Here is an 18,104-nt window from a genome sequence, read left to right as displayed (position 1 = left end):
TCCGACTGTTGCCATTTTCTTGTCCTTGTCCTTTGAGTCTAGAGGCAGGGATTTGTTATTGATTAAAAGTTATTTACTCTCAATGTAGACCCATTATTTAGCTACCAAGGCAATCAGAGTTCTGAGGAATCAACTCTGTCAATACTTGCTCATAAATAAAAATATTTATTTTAACTTATTTCTTTTTAAATTTTGAAAACCATGCTACTTTTGAAGTAGTGAGACCCATGCACATGTGCATGTACACACACACACTTTTTTTTTTTTTTTTTTTTTTTACTAAATATGATTAAGACAGGCTTTAAGAAACTGGTCCTACTGTCTAAACAGTGCCACCACAAAGAGCTTCAGAGGAACCATTCATTGGTTTCTATCAAATAATCCCATGTAGTTCATCATCTACTCAGTCTCCTTGGTTTACATTTTACAAATAATTAATCTTGGAGAACACACCAGGAGTTTATGCTGCTTAAATCTAGCCTCTGAATGCTTCTGATGAGTTATGGATATGGTAGACATTTGGTTGCACTAGCTTTAATAACTTCTCCAGATTAAAATTTACTTCATGCTATATGGAGTAGAACTCTTGGTCTTAGTCTGCACATATTGACTCTATGTTAGCACAGATGGAAATTTTTTTTCTTATGATAATATTGATCTTACCTTAAGTCTCTAGCCTCAACCTCTACCCTGCAGTTCACTTCCAACCAAAATATATGTGTGTGTGAGTGCATGAAAGGTGGTAAGGCATGGGGACTAGCTCTACTCAGGCATGCGACCTTCTTCACCACCATTTTCATATGAGAATGGTAATTGCATACCCAGCTCAGTTGATAGTTAAACCGTATGACTCCTTACTCAACTGGCTACATCAATGGCTGTGTAAAAGGAACTTATCCAGAAACATAATTTGGAACTCTGCTGCCCAGTAGCTATCAAAACCTGGGCTAAGTAAGAGTAATATTTATGAAAAACTGACTTCCAGTCTTAACATTCTAATGTCTCCCTCTATATTAAGCCAAATCATCACAAAGATGTATATCAAATGTCCATCCTTCCTCTTATACCTCTCCCCTTTGGCTTACTATTCCTTCCATATATTTTATAGAGACCATGAATTGATTATTTTTCAATTTTCATGCTGGTGGCTAAAAAACTTAAAGTGAAACTTGTGGTATACCCTTAGCAAGTACATAGCACAGCACCATAGGTTTGCTGTCTTTGACATAACACTAGTGCCATTTCATAGCTTTACTTTTTTTTCTCATTCTCTTTTTTCTATTTATAATTTATTTTTCTTACTATGTCTTACTTAAAACTTTGTCTCCTTAAATAAATTTTGGAACAAGATAGGGAACATATAAAGATAACACATAAACAGCTGATCTTTCTGCCTTTGAAATTCCTCCCTAATATTCACCCTCTCCATAGATGTTGAGTGAAATTTCTAACACACATGATTTATCATGGCACTGCCCTCCTTAAAACTCTTTGAAGGGCCTCCATCATACATGGTACTGATTCCAAATTCATTGGCCCAGGGCCTCCAACGTCTCTTTCTCCAAATCTTCTATCTTATTTAGGAGACAGTGCAGCATAGGAGTTAAAAGTGTAAATTCTGGCTTCACCAAGTAACATATACTGGCCACTTGACAAATAATTAACTCTTTTTGGCCTCAGTTTCCTCATCTGTGAAAAGACAGTAACAGTAACTACTGCACAGGCTATTGAGAAGATAGAAAGAGTTTTTATACATAAAACATTAAGAACAGTTTGTGAGAACCTTCAAAAGTAGCTATTGTTATTAATCTTTACTCCCTTCTTTATTAATTGTGATCTGTTCATAACAAACTACTTGGGGTGACCTGTAGCTCCCTCTATATGAAATAATTCCTAAAACACTCCATGTTACATTTCCAAACTTATCTGCTTTTTACAGAGATGAATTATTCTTTCACCAGACCCAGACCAAGTGTCTAGCATCTGCAAATAAGTAAATAGAGTCTTCCTACTCTGTTCATCCCACCCAACCTTCCTGGCCTGCAAAGTTGAACAGAACAACTCTTTGTCTTACTATACTTTACTTTGTGGAGTCTTGTATTAGAGCACTTAGCTCACTTCATTTCAAATATGCATTTATCTGTTGGCCTTTCTTACTGAATTGGGAGTTCTTGGAGGCCCAAGATTATAACCTAACTACAACTGTATTTCCAGCAAAATAAACTATCAATATTTGATAAGCTATGAATAGATGAATGGGCAACTGAATGAATGAATGATGGTACCGTATTATGAATAAATAATGTAAACCAAAGAAGGGATTTAAGAACAGAACTAATAAAAGGAATTAATGATTAATGATCTGGGGGATCACAAAGCAGATTATGTTTTAGCAAGCCTCACAAAAATACGCTGAGATTTATAAAGACCAAATGGATAGCAATACACATTTTATTTCAAAGGCAATGCCATTATAAGTGAAGTGCCCATCTTGGCTAAATGTCTGCTTCTAAGTTAACTGAATTTGCATCTCTATAGATTATACACATTAAATGAGATCTGCATATATGAATAATGTTAGTGCCTTGAAAACTACTCAAAACTGTAAGATCAAAAAGTTAGGAAATGTACCTATGGGAACATTTTATGGTTAACTACATAACACGAACTCTTCTTCACATAATATTTATATTATTGCAGTTCTCAGTGTGATATGGTCACCCTGGATTTATATTGATACATATACATCCTTGCCCTTATGTCTCGGGGCCAATACTCAGCATTTTCAAGAAAGCTACTGGAGGCTACAAATGTTATCTGTGGCCCCATGACTCATTAAGAGTATTGTTCCATCCAAGAATGATCATGACATCTTTAGAACCACAGTCTAACCTATATATTTTCATAAAATTTCTTTCAACAGATCCATTAAAAATCTATGAATAAAATAAAACCTCACCTACCCAATTAAAAAAATCAGAAATCACCTAAAAGAACATACTTGAAAGAAAAAAAGACAGAGAGAGAGACTGGATTAGAAGGTCATGTTTATTTTATTGACTGGATCAAATTAAGTGCCTGCCTATCAGATTTGAAAGAAATTTGGTATTTTAAAGAAATTAGTTATTTAAAAGTAAGTCAAAATTATTTAAAAGATTATTGATTTTCATGATATGAAATAAATTTAATCAGAATTTCATTATATACTTGTTTCTTTCTTTGGATTTTTCTAGATTAAAGCATGCACGTTTTCCGGGAAACAGTAAAATACTTGTCTATAGCCAAAATGTTTTAAAAACTCACTATTTCACTATTAAGAAAGTTCCAAAAATGCATTTCCTCATCCTATATCATATTCCAAGTAAATTCAAAATATAACTTGCAAAAGAAGTATGAACAAATCATAAGTGTCCAGCTCAATAAATTTTCATAAATTACACAAATATACATTGGGGTATGTGTATGTTTAAATTACCAGTTTTCCAAAGTGGTTGTATCCATTTATACTCACATCAGGAGTATATGAGAGGTCCAGTTGCTTCCAATTCTCACCATTTTATGTCAGCTTTAAATTTTATCTGCTGTAGTATGTGTGTAATGATATATTATTATGTCTTTACTTTTCATTCCCCTAATAACTAGTGAGATTAAGGTCTTTTTTCTCGTATTTATTACCATGTGGATATTCACCTTTGTGAACAACCTATTGAAGTTTTGTCCATTTTTAAATTGAGGTTTCTGCCTTTTTCTTATTGATTCATAGGAGTTCTTTACATACTCCAGATAAAAGAATTTTACTGGAGATATACTCTAACACTTTGTGTATCACATGCTGTCAGTCCCCCACACTATGCCCAGCAGTTACCTGCAGCTTGGTGGATGCTTCCCATTTGTGCCACTGACATTTTAGCGTATATTTCTGTGCCTCTTTGCATGGTAGCTTCTGGTTCAGAAATGGGCTCAGCCCATACTCAAGGCAGGCTAGAAGCGCCGGGGAGTGAATGTCCTCAGGAACAATTCTCCATAAATGTGGGGCAGGAGATGGTGGATAAATAACCTGGTTTTCTCAGTTCTCAGTGAAACAATTCTGAGGCCTGTCCAATACAATTTCTCAGGGGATCTTTGGAACTGAGCCACAACTACCCCATGAACTTTATTGGGTTTCCTTCATTTTCTGTCTCATTTCCCTACTTCCTTGTTGTAGTTTTTGCTTTTACATAAGATCACTTCCCAAATAAACTACTTTCACCCAATTTTTATCTCATGGTCTGCATTTGAAAAAACTCAAACTTAGGACTTCTCAATATTTTCATGGAGTCATTTGGTGAGTAAAAGTTTTTAATACACATTTCTATGCAGTCTAACTGTTGGAAAATTTTTTGTAGAAACTCTAGTTACCAGTTTTCTAGCTAAATTTGCTTCACTTCTTGAGTGTTATCAAAACTCCTTTTTTTTCTTCCAAAGAGCCTTTCTCATTGGCATTCTGTGCTCATTCTCTATTCATGACCTACCAGCACTTCCCTAAAAAAGAAACTCAACATTTGCCAGCAGAAATGTAGGTTGGCCTATTTGGAATAGATGGGTTAAATGTGTGTGCCAAACAAACACAGCTACAGACAGCATAGTGTTCACTAAGCAAGATCTTTTATTCTCCCTTCTTTAAAATTCCATTGACAGACTACAAACAGAAAGTATCGGTCTATTCAGTGTGTATGGCACATAAAATCCAGCCAGCTAAAGTACTCTTTCCTGGTAGAGCCCACTCTGTTAATACACAACTTATTGTCATGTAAAGACTCAGTAGGGTTGATGCACATAATGTCTGAGAATAAAATCAAAAGTTATAGAATGTTTCTTGATGCTCAGTGAGTTGTGCTGAGGACCACCAGCTGGACATTGCAAGTGTTTTCACCAGAATTCACTGAGAACCGTGCTTAAAGATAGAGCACTGTGATTTGATAGTGATTTTTATATATGACTTGAGAGAATAGAATAACAGGGTTTTTTTTAGATTTAATTTTTAGAAAATAGAAAATAACCTAGACAAAGGGTTCTGAATTCAAGATGAAAGTCAAAATTAGAGAAATGGTCTACAAGCACTATTATGAATTAGGAGGCAACTTGTTTTTTCAGTTAGTGAATCTGCTTTTTTTTCATATTTGTATCTTCAGAATTTAGCACAAGCCTGGCACATATTAGAACTCAAAAATGTTTTTCAATGAGTTAATAAATGAAAAAACATATAAACAATGCAGCATGTTAAATGTGTTAATTTTTATATCTAAAAATATGATCCATATAAATCAATGTTTTATGAAAGTAAATGATCCCTCTAAGAACTGAAACTTTTTGGGGGGGTTCAATAACTCTTTTTTTCTTTTTATGAGACAAGGTCTCACTCTGTCACCCAGGCTGGGGTGTAGTGGCGCAATCTCAGCTCACTGCAACAACCTCTACTTCCCAAATTTAGGTGCCTATCCAACCTCAGCCTCCCAAGTAGCTGGGACTACAGTCACGTGCCACCACATCCAGCTAACTTTTTGTATTTTTTTCTAGAGACAGGGTTTTGCCACGTTGCCCAAGCTAGTCTCAAACTCCTGGGCTCAAGTGATCCACACACCTAGGCCTCCCAAAGTACTGGGACTAAAGGGGTGAGCCACCACACCCTGCCAATTTAATAACTCTTAATGAAATTTTTCTGGAAAAAGTTCACCACTAGATAAAATATGTATGCTAGTGGACAAGGTTTAGACTCTAACATGAAGAAATCAATAAATGACCTTCTTATACAAAACACTAAGCATAATTTAAATTCTATTAAGGACACAATCTTGCATCATCCTATGCTATAGTATTATATCCTCTGCAACTATTCATTCAACATACATTTATTGGTTGTGTCCTGTATTTAGGGTACGGGACTAAGTACTGGCAACAAAGTGCTTTACAAAATACACATGGCAGAGTTGGAAAAATAAACAATCATATAAAGAAAGAAAGAACAATATTCCATCATGATGGAAGGAAGTTGGAAAAGTAAACGTGCAGTGAGAGAATAGAACAGCAGATGTGATAGAGTACAATAACAGTACACAAGCAACTCACATTTGTTGAATACTCACCATGTGCAAGACACTGTTATCTGCCCTAAATGGGAGATAAAAATAGAAAAGACAAAGATGTTGCCCTTGGGTAGGGGGCTACAATAATGAACCATACAGACACATAATGCATTGGAGATACAACCATACAGACACACAATGCATTGGAGATGAAGAAGAGGGTCATAGCAAAACACAAATTGACTAAAATTAGTAAATAATTAAGATCACAGACTTTGAAGGCAAAATTTCTGGGTTCGAATCTAACTCTACCTCTTTCTGAGTGCCACTTGGTACATCACTTAACTTCTCTGTGAATGACAACAGTTATGAGGATTAAGTTAAATAATAAATATAAAGACCTTGCACAGGCCTGGTAGATTGTAAGCACTCAGTAATGTTAGCTGCCATTAAGATTATTATAATTATGAGTACCATGCTACAAATGAAATCCTTGTTGTAAGAATGGGATTTCCACAGCAGACAAGCTCAGTTGTCTACAACATGATATTAATGAGAAGCAGGTCATATATTTGAAGCCTCAATGAGCTGATGGTTATCTCATTCTTTTCCATTATCATAGGCCTTAATTCTTGCTGACTGCCATGTAAATGGCTATAATGGTGCACAAAGAGCTCTGTGTGATTAAGGGTAAATAAGATGTGAAAAATAAGTTTGTGTATTACAGAAAAATTCTAGGAATAAGACCTATCAAACGAGACGTATACTAGAAATAACATATTTCTACAAGGAGAATGATAAGGAAGATCCAGGGAGTAAGCATTATGCTTTTCCATCATTAGTAGAATACTTCCATTTGGGTGTCCAAGTTTTGTTTAAAGAAGCATTAAATAAATTAGATTGAATTTGTAAAGATTCATAAAATAATTAAATGAATAGAAACAGCACTTGTATACAATGGTGATATTGTCCCATCAACAATATAATCTAAAAAAAACATGAGGTTGCATTCCTGATAATGATTGACTATGCCCTATTAGAATTAGTATAGTGTGCCATTTTCAGAGCTTTTAGCTTGGGGGCAGGCTTCAGTCTGTATACCATGCAGGGTGGGCAAAGCTTTGAAAGAAAATGTGCAATAATTCTAGTCTGAAAAACTAGAAGACATAATTTAGGGTAACCACAGCTGCCAGGTAGTGAAGGAATAACCCCAGAAAGAAGAAAGTTAGAGAACTGGAGCCAATTCTGTAGATAAACTCCATGCAAACACCTTTTGATAGGTAACCCATTCATGTATGAGACAAGCATTAAACACTTTAGTTGAAGCGAAATAAACTAAATTAGATTTAGGCTTCTGACCAAGAGATAGAATTTGGAGTTTGAATCCAACCAAGTTACTTCCCTGCATTAAACAAAAATTCAAAATCTCCATAATGTAAAACTCACAATGTTCAGGATGCAACAAGAAAAAATTGACTTATAAGTAAACAGAAAAATGTAACCCACTCTCAAAGAAAAGACAACCAGCAGAAAATGCTTCTAAGATGATCCAGATGCGGAAAGAGCAGACCAAAATTTTAAAGCAGTTATTTACATACACCCAATGATGTAAAGGAGAGTATAATTGTAATGAATTAAAAGATAGGAATATTAAGAGAAATAGAAACTACCCAAAAAAGAAAGGGAAATTCTAAGACATAAAAAAAAAATCTGAAATAATTTATAGAATGGGCATAATAACAGAATGAGATGAAAGGAATTACACAGTGAACTTGTAATGGGTCAAAATGATCCAATATGAAGAAAAAAATATTTTACAAGTTGTGAAAAAAGTCTCATTGGCCCGTGGGAAAATATAATTTGTGTTTTAGAAGGAGAGAGAGAAGAACACAGTAGAGAAAATATTTAAATAAATATTGACTGGGTGTTTCCCAAATTTGGCCACAGACATAAAATGTTAGATACAAGAAGTTCAGCAAATCCTAAGAAAGAAAAATGTCAAAAAACATGCCTATTTAATCTTACAAAAAGTACATATAAAAATAAAATCTTAAAGTAGCCAAAGAAAAATAATATAACATATAGGGGAACAGCAATTTGAATTACTCTTGTCTGTAACAATGGAGTTTAATAGAGGATGAAAAAACACTTTTTAAGGTCCTGAAAGGGGGAAAAAATCGTTACTGGTATAGTATACCAAAAATTCTATATTCAGAGAAAATATTCTTCAAGAATAAAAGCGAAAGTAAGACATTTTTAAATAATGGAAAACAAATTTGTTGCTAGCAGACTTGCAATATTTCAAAAAATCAGGAGAAAGTTATAAAGGCTGAAGGGAAATTATACCCGATGGAAACTTGAAGCATCAGGAAAAAATTTTTTTAAATCAGAAATGGTAAATATATGTGTAAATGTATAATATTATATTTTTCTTAATTTCTGTATACATAATAGTTTAAAACAAACATACATTATAGTTTAAAACAATAATTATAACATTGTCTTCTGAGGATTGTAATATGTGGAGATGTCATACATACACAAAATAACATGAACAATAGGAAAGTAGTAGAACTATATAGGTGCAAATTTTCTGCATTTTACATAAAATGGTACAATAGTAACTACCTGGCTGTGAAAAATTAAGATGTATGTTATAATCCCTTAATCAATCCCTAAAGGAGGCATAGCTATAAAGTTAACGAATAAGTTTAAGTGGATTTCTTTAAAATATTCAAATAATCCAAAATAAGGCAAGAAAGAAGGAAAAGAGAAACAAACTACAGAGGGGGCAAGCAAACGTTAAATGACAGACCTAAATCCAACCATATAAATAATTATATTATATCATATTATTGGACTAAACACTTTAATTAAAAGGCAGAGATTATCAGGATTAAAAAACAAAACCCAATTATATGCTGTCTATAGTAACTTAAATACAAAGATACTGATATGTTGAAATACACACACACACATACACATATGTGTGTGTGTGTGTGTGTGTGTGTGTGTATATATGCAATTAGTAAGCCCAAAAAGGAAAAGTTTGGAGTGGTTGTATGTATAGTAGATAAAATATATTTCATGAGAAAGGTATTACCAGAAACAAAAATAATCATTTCATAATGATAATAGGATCAATTCACCAGGAAGACAATCATAAAGGTATATGTTTCTAGTAACAAAGTTTCAAAATACGTGAAGCAAAAATTGACAGAAATAAGACCAATAAAAAGTAAAAACATACACAATGTGAACAATGCTATCAACTATCCTGATGTAATTAATATTTGTAGAATACTCTCCCCAAAGCTGTTGAATACATATTCTTTTCAAGCATACAATGTGCTGACACCAAGACAGACCATATTGTAAGCCATAAATGAAGTCTCAAAAATTCTAACAGGTGTAAAATCATATTGAGTATGTTCTCTGACAACATAGAATTAAAATAAGAATCAATAACAGGAATATATCTATTTTTAAAAACTCAAAATTCAACATTTAGATGAAATGGACAAGTTTCTTGAAAAATATAACTTACTGAACCGACACAAAAGGAAACAAATAATCTGAATAGCCCTATATAATAAAGAACTTTTAATTGTTGTCAAAAACCTTGTCCACAAAGAATATTTTACCCTCACAGACTCAGATGGTTTTGTTGGTGAATTCAATGCCAAATATTTAAAGAAAAAGTAACATCAATCTCATATAAACTCTTTCAGAATATAGAGAAGGATCAACTTCCCAAGTCACTTTTGAGTTTCCCTAGCAAAACTGTAATACCAGAATCTACTCTGTAACAAAAATTAAAAATTACAAATTTCCCTCATGAACACATAAAAGCTCTTAGCAAAATAAAGCAAATTGAATACAGTAGTACATTTAAAAGGACAATACATCATTATCAATTAGGGTTTTCAGGAATTTAAGGTTGCTTTAACATTCAAAAATCAATCACTGTAATTCAGCACATTAACAGTCTAAAGAATGATCAGTTCAACAGACAAAAAAATGACATAATTCAACAATCACTGAAAGTAAAAACTCTCAGAAAACTAGGAATAGAGAGAATTTTCTCAGTCTGATAAAAGGCATTTACAAAAGAAAACAACAACAAACATCATACTTAATGGTCTAAAAATGTTAACAGGCAAGCCACAGACTAGAAAACATTCTCAAAATATATTTGACAATATAATGGTACTGAGGATTTATGAAATACTCCCATAACTCAATCATGAGAAAACACAATCCCCCCTCAAAATGAGCAAAAGATATGACACCATTTTGTTTGTTTGTTTGTTTGTTTTTGTTGTTCTTGTTGTTGTTGTTTAAAAAAAAACAAAAAGGCCAGGAGCAGTGGCTCACGCCTGTAATCCCAGCACTTTGGGAGGCTGAGGTGGGCGGATCACGAGGTCAAGAGATCCTGGCCAATATGGTGAAACCCCATCCCTACTAAAAATACAAAAATTAGCTGGGGGTGGTGGCACACACGTAGTCCCAGCTACTCGGGAGACTGAGGCAGGAGAATCGCTTGAACCCGGGAGGTGGAGGTTGCAGTGAGCCGAGATCACACCACTGCACTCCAGCCTGTAAGACAGAGTGAGATTCCATCTCAAAAAAAAAAAAAAAAAAGAAAAGAAAAGAAAAGAAAAGAAAAACACATGGCATAAGCATCTGAAACAGTATTCAACATTATTACTCATTACTCGCGAAAATTAAATTAAATTAAAATTACCAGGAAATACTACTGAATACTTGCCAGAATACTGAAATTAGAAAGAATGATAACACTAGTGGTGAGAATGTGAAGCATCCAAAACTTTTATGCGTTGTTGGTAGGGGTGTAAAATGATATAATCACAAGAAAAGGTCTAGCAGTTTCTTACAAAACTCAACATCTCCCCACTCTGTGACCCAATATTTTCAATCCTAGGTATTTTCCCCAGACAAATAAAAATATACGTCAAAAAAGGACTTGCACAAGAATATTTATAGGAGATTTATTCAGAATTCCCAGAAACTAGACAGAGCCCAGGTGACTGTTGATAAAAATATATTTTAAAATTGCAGTATATTAGTACCATGGTATACAACCCAGCAATAAAAACTGAACAAACTACTGATTCTCAATACAGCACGGATGAATCTGAAAAAATTATGTTATGTAAAAGAAGAATTATACAAAAGAGTACATAGTGTATGATTTCACATAGAAGACAGGCAAAACTAATTCAAGAAAAAGATACTGGAATAGTGGTTGCCTCTGGGGCAATGGATAGGTCCAGGACAGAGAAGGTTTCTAGGCAACGGTAATGTTCTCCTGCATGATAGGGTCTGGGGTGACATGGGTGGAAGCATGTGTACAACTCATCAACTGGTACTTGTAAGATTTATACATTTCATTTCATGTCTTCAAAAGAAAAAAGTAAACAAATACTGAACTTTATGGTATACATGTTGACGTGTCTAGGGAGAAATGTATTGATGCTTACAACTTACTTTGGCTTTATTGTGGCTTTTCTGTAACATATTTATTCATTTAATCATAAGAATAATAAGTCAATACATGTTAATATAAATAGCGTATTTTATAATCATTATTTTTTTTAAACAGCAAAAAAAATTGTAAGTGTACCACTGTTTAAATTTTTGAAAGCCCTTTTATATCTGGCTCATTCAAAGACAGCTGGATTGTCATATTTGCTTCTGTATTAAATCTGTCACTGTATCACATGTCATGTAGCCTCTGCAAAACTCCACCATACACTTGTGAGAGAATGAAACTGAAATGATTGTGGAGGTCCAAGTCCAGCATGTGCTGCATAGTTCAGACGGCTTGGAAACCCAGGAAAATGATGCAGTGTGACTCCAAATGCAGTCTCATGGCAGAATTCCCTCTTGTTTGGGAGACGTAAATTTTTGTCTTATTAAGGGCCTTGGACAGATTGAATGAGGCCCATCCACATTATGATGGATTATCTGTTTTACTCAAAGTCCACTAATTTAAGTGCTTTATTATTATTATTTTAAATAGACAAATATTATATATATTTATGAGGTACAAAGATATGTCTTAAAATACATACACATTGTGGAATGACTATATCAAGTTAATCAATCTATGCATTACTCACATGCTTATCAATTTTTTTGTAGCGAGAACATTTAAAATCCACTCTCAGCAATGTTCAAGCATACAATACATTGTTATTAACTATAGTCACCAGATTTTAACTAGTTTCTTCTAACTGAAGTTTTGTATCCTTTGACCAACATATGCCCAATCCCCACCATTCTCCCAGCCCTCTGGTAATCACCATTTTACTCTGCTTCTATGAGTTCAGCTTTTTAGATTTCACCCATGAGTTACGTCACACAGTATTTGTCTTTCTATGCCTGGCCTATTCACTTAATATAATGTCCTCCAGGTTCATCTATGTTGCTGCAAAGACAGGATTTCCTTCTTTTGGGGGGACTGAATAGTATTCTATTGTGTATATATGCCTCATTTTATTTATCCATTCATCCACTGATAAACACTTAGGTTGATTCCATATTTTTGGCTATTGAGAATAATGCTGCAATAAACATGGGAATGTAGATATCTCTTTGACAAATTGATTTCATTTCCTTTGGATATATAACCTTCAGTAGAATTATTGGATCATATGGTAGTTCTATTTTCAATTTTTTTTGAGAACTTCAGAGTGTTTTCCATAATGGCTATACTCGAAAACTTATTTTGAAATGCAATAAGAAACAAAAAGGTGGATTTATGAATGGATAGAAAAATGCATTTATAGGTACATGATAAAGAAAACATAAGAAAATGTTAATGGTAGAAGCTGTGTATTGGGTATGTGAATGTTCACTCACAATATAAAATTTTCATGTTAAATGGAGAAAATAGTACTTAAGAAAATGTAGGTGACAATATTTTAAAGTGGTATTATCTTTAAAATGGAGAAACTGTGGCCATCATAACTATTTTGTATCATTTATATCATCAAAGCATACAAATCTGGAATATTACTTAAAATGTACATTTTTAAACAACTATGTTTATGTTATATAACATTTTAATCAAAACTGCATCAGAATATCCAATCTGTATCCACCACTAGAATATGATTTTGAAAGTTGTATTTTGAAAGCCAGTTATGAATTGGTTTTGAATAATTACCTTCAAAATAGATAATTATTTACCTCAAACATTTTATATCAGTATGTATCAAGTTCTAATTACCTGAGAAACTTAATGGCTTTCTATTTTGAATTGTTTTGAATAAAGCAATCCTCTTTATTCAACTATTTTTATTACATAGGGAAGCAAAGAAAATAAACTTCAGTAGCAACATTTGTGTTAAAGTAGAATTTCTAAGTGGCAATTATAATTACTAATAATTTTACCAAGAAGGATTACAAAATTTCTGCTACTTCAGGTTTTTAAATATAACACAAATTATGAACATCTTGGAATTGTTTATGCTTTATGACAGATGGCTCCTTGAGATATACCTGTAGCACTTCAGAACTGCTAACATAAACCAGAGAAGATAAACATATGGCAACTCATGTATTCAATGCAGACTATATAAATCCATCAGGGCACTCCTTCCCACCTAGTCCAATGCAGTCTCAGAATCCTTCTCAATACAGTGCCAAGCAGGCATTACTAGTTGGTCAAAGTCAACATAAAAGAAGAAATTTAGTGATCTTGACCCTTGTCTGTATGTGTATAGGTCATAGACATAGTAGTCGTGCTACTGCTGACTACAAAAATGCCTTGATGGTCACATAGTTGAATTCTGTTGACTGTGGGCACTCTTTGAAAACACAAGTTGGGCTGCTAAGAAATTTGTAAATTTTAAGTTTTCTGATAGTAGAGGCAAAATAATGCTTGTACTTTTAGCAAAACAGATTTGTATAGAATTGAAAGTAATATTAACAGAGAGTCAAAATTTGAAGATACCTGTATCATATTTTATTTAGTAACATATTCTACCTCATTCCCAAAAGGACTTAAATGTCCTGAAGAAGTCTTCATCACGAGAGGCTTTGTTTATTTTTTGTGTATGTGGTTTTAGTGAGGAAATTCTGGTCAAAGATCATGGAGAGAAGATGTTTTAATTCAATTTGTCTCATTATAAGCCTACAGGATGAAGTAAATGTGATAAAAGGACAGGAGGTAAGTTTTGACTCCATTTTTAAAAGGCCAGGACTAACCAAATATGAGAAACAATGACATTATTTGAACTCCTGGGTAAATGCCTGAAACCAGTTCATTCTTTGAAATGTGTTGCATTACTCTTTCTTACTTATTGCAATTTAAGTTGTGTTTCTGACACCTGTAACAATCCCCAGAAGTACATTGTTATTCTAATAAAAATACATACATAACTTGATAAAAGGGAATTGAGAACACTGGTGGAAGAGCAAAAACATTATCTAACATGTATGAAGAATTACATGCATTGTTCTAATTGTTTTATGTATGGTACTCATTTAATTCTTACAAGAAATCAATGAGGAAGATTCTGCTGTCATCTTCCTTTGACAGATAAGAAAATTGAAACACAAAACATTGAGAAATTAACTTACCCAAGGTTGCAAAGTTAGTAAATGGGGACACTGGCAATTGAGCCCAAGGTTTTCAGCCTCAGAGACCACCCTGTTAATCAATAGCCTACTCTACCTCTCTGCATAAAGGTGGAACAAGTACGCAGACATACATCCCACAGTCCTATACATTTGCTGGAAATGAGCTATCAATTTATCTGAGACCTTCCTATCTGGTTGATAGCCTGGTTACGCAGAAAGATAAACATAATCAGTTACTGGCCCTCAGTGTCTAGACGATAAACACGTATTAGTTACTCATGGAAAGCAGGGATACATAAAGAAGTTTGTTCTCTGAATTTTCATGAGGCAAACACAGAATGGTGGACAACGGTTTCCACATATCTACAAGAAACATCAAGGTAAGTTTCATACTGCTTCTACTTAACGTCATTCTACTGAAGTTGAGAATTTCAGGACAAACTGTAATTAAATGAGAAGCTATGCTCCTAGAGCTCAAAAGAACACTCTCCGGTCATAAATAGCCTAGTTTTATCCAAGATAAAGCCTAATCTATCTACAGGAAGGGATTACCTGAATTGTTTAAGACACCTACCTCTATAGTATTATCTTATATTGTTGAGTTTGTAAACTCTGGGGCAGCACATGGTTGTGTTACATTCTCTCTTAAGAAATTTGAATGCCCATGATCTGTTAAAAAAAAAAAAAAAAAAACAGACAGACAGACAGACCTACATGTTTTGATATTGAAAACTGGGAGGGCCAAGTAAGATAATTCCCCAAAGAATAAGCCACCCTGCTTTCACAGGGGGTAGACTCTATGATGGAGGACCAGTGGATAGAGCCAACATCTATTGAGGAAGCAGCTCTGGATTTGTTTTTACCCAAATGAGGTGGAAAGGATGGTACTCCATGCTTCTTTTAAAGATAGCAGGATTGTGATATTCTTTTTCCTGGAAAACTAGGCGTTATCAATTGTGAGAAATGTAACTTTCTGTTGAACCCTCTGAGATGAATTATTTACAAAGTTAACCCCAAGGCAAGTCCTTGAGTTGACCTATTACATAGTTACATGATATAAACCAATTAAACACCACAGAACATCTGTTAAAAATAATTTCTTTGGTTAAGAAACAGTTTATTGTGGGCTGTAGTAGATTCTGTCAATAATTAGATTATCTAGCAGGACCAGCTGTCAGTTGAGTTCAATCCTAATTTGTGGTAATAAAACCAGTTCCCTTATATTTTTCTTGTCTATTTTAAAGGGATATGGTCTCAAAATTGTTTGACATCTTTCAAATCAAATTAAGGTAAGAGAAGAATTGGCCAAACTTATCCCAGCTTTACAGCATGAGGAATTCTTCCTTTCTGTGTAGATTCCCTGATTATTCCGATTTTCTAAGAGTATTAGGTTTGAAGCTCTATGTAAACGTCTGTAGACAAAGTTTTTATTGAGATTAAGCAGGTTAGCTGGCGTTTGTGCACAGAGTAAAAAAACAGAGGAAAGAATAATTTTAAAAATATGGAAAATGTTACATAGTTCCTGATATATTTCTCCATAAAATTATCGTGTATATTAGTAACCTGTTTTATGCTAGCTCTACCTAAAGCTCACTTGCTTTTTATTTAATTATTTTATTTTATTTCATCACAGTAAAAACACTTAGCATGATTTATACCCTCTTTAAAAAGTTTTAAGTGCACAATATATTACTGTTAACTATAGATACAATCTTATTAAGCAGATCTGTAGATATTATTTATCTTGCTTGACTGAAGTGGAATCATGCAGTATTTGTCTTTCTATGTCTGGCTTATTTCACCTAGCATAATGTCCTGAAGCTTCATCCACATTACAGCACATGTTAGAATTTCCTTCTTTTTAAAGGCTAAATAGTATTCCATCATATGTGTATACCACATTTCCTTTATTCATTCATCCATTGGTGGACATTTAGGTTGTTTCCACATCTTGGCTATGTTGAATATAGCCATAGCAATGAACATAGGAGTGCTAGTATCTCCTTGAGATCCTGATTTCAATTCTTTTGAAGAAATTCCCAGAAGTGGGAATGCTGCATCCTATGATAGTTCCATTTTTAATTCATTGAGGAACATCCACACTGCTTTCCATAGGACAGAACAAATTTGCCTTCTTACCAACAGTGTGCAAAGGTTCTCTTTTCTCCACAACCTTGCTAACACTTATCTGTTGGTTTTTTATAATATCCATTCCAATATGTGGTAGGGTGATATCACTTTGTGGTCTTGATTTGCATTTCTCTGATTAGTGAAACTGAACAATTTTTCATATTCTTGTTGGCCATTTGCATGTTTTCTTTGAAGAAATATTTATTCAAGATCAAAGTCCTTAGCCCATTTTTATTTGGGTTGTTAGGGTTTCTTTTACTATTGAGTTGCAGGAGTTCCTCATATATTTTGAATATTAACCCCTTATCAGATATATGGTTTGCAAATATTTTCTTCCATTCCACAGTTTGCTTTTTCCTTTTGTTGAATGTTTCCTTTGTTGTGCAGGAGTTTTTTAGTTTGAAGTAGTTCAATTTTTTTACTTTTGTTTTTGTTGCCTGTGCATTTTGTGTTATATCCATGATTCATTATCAAGATCTTTCTCTTACGTTTTTACGAGAACTTTTACAGTTTTGAGTCTTACATAAATGCCTATAATCCATTTTGACTTGATTTATGTTTATGGCATAAGATATGGGTCCAAATTAACTTTTTTGTATGTGTATATCCAGTTTTTCCAACACCATTTGTTAAGAGGCTATCCTTTCTCCATTATGTATTCTTGGAACCCTTGTCAAAGATCAGCTGAACATATATGAGTGAATTTATTTCTGGGCTCTCTGTTTCTGTCCCATTGGTCAATATGTCTGTCTTTGTGCCAGTGCCATTCTGTTTTGATTACTGTAGCTTTGTTACATATTCTGATATCAAGGAAGTTTTTTGCCTCTTAGTTTTTCTTTCTCAAAATTAATTTGGCTATTTTGGGTCTTTTGTGATGCCATAAGAATTTTAGAATTGTTTTATCTATTTCTGTGAAAATGTCATTGGAATTTGGATAGGGATTGCACTGAATCTGTGGATTTCTTTGGGTGGCATGTACATTTTAACAATATTAATTTTTCCAATTCATGAACATAGGATGTTTTTCCATTTGTCTATGTCTTGTTTAATTTCTTTCATCAATGTTTTATAGTTTTCAGTATACAAGTCTTTTACCTCCTTAGTTAAGTTTATTCCTAGGTGTGTTATTCTTTTTGGTGCCATTGTAAATGAGATAGTTTTCCTAATGTCTGTTTCATGTAGTTCATTGCTATTGTATAGAAACACAATTGATTTTTGTATGTTGGTTTTTGTATCATGCAACTTTACTGAATTTGTTTATTAATCCTAACATTTTTTAAATGGAGTCTTTAGAGTTTT

The 18,104-nt window shown here is 33.5% G+C and overlaps 1 protein-coding gene across 1 annotated transcript in view; it reads right to left on the bottom strand.

The window, feature by feature from the left end:
• Window positions 1-3,905, bottom strand: part of LOC126937308 (histone-arginine methyltransferase CARM1-like) — a 203,088-nt gene extending 199,183 nt beyond the window's left edge. Inside the window, 1 exon segment of the mRNA XM_050760708.1 lies at window positions 3,866-3,905. Coding sequence (XP_050616665.1) covers window positions 3,866-3,905 — 40 coding nt within the window.
• Between the last annotated feature and the right edge of the window lie 14,199 nt (window positions 3,906-18,104).

This window comes from Macaca thibetana, chromosome 15 (genome assembly GCF_024542745.1).
Source record: "Macaca thibetana thibetana isolate TM-01 chromosome 15, ASM2454274v1, whole genome shotgun sequence".
Lineage (NCBI taxonomy): Eukaryota > Metazoa > Chordata > Mammalia > Primates > Cercopithecidae > Macaca > Macaca thibetana.
Note: the sequence above shows the minus strand (reverse complement) of the source record. Positions and strands in the feature narration are given on the sequence as shown.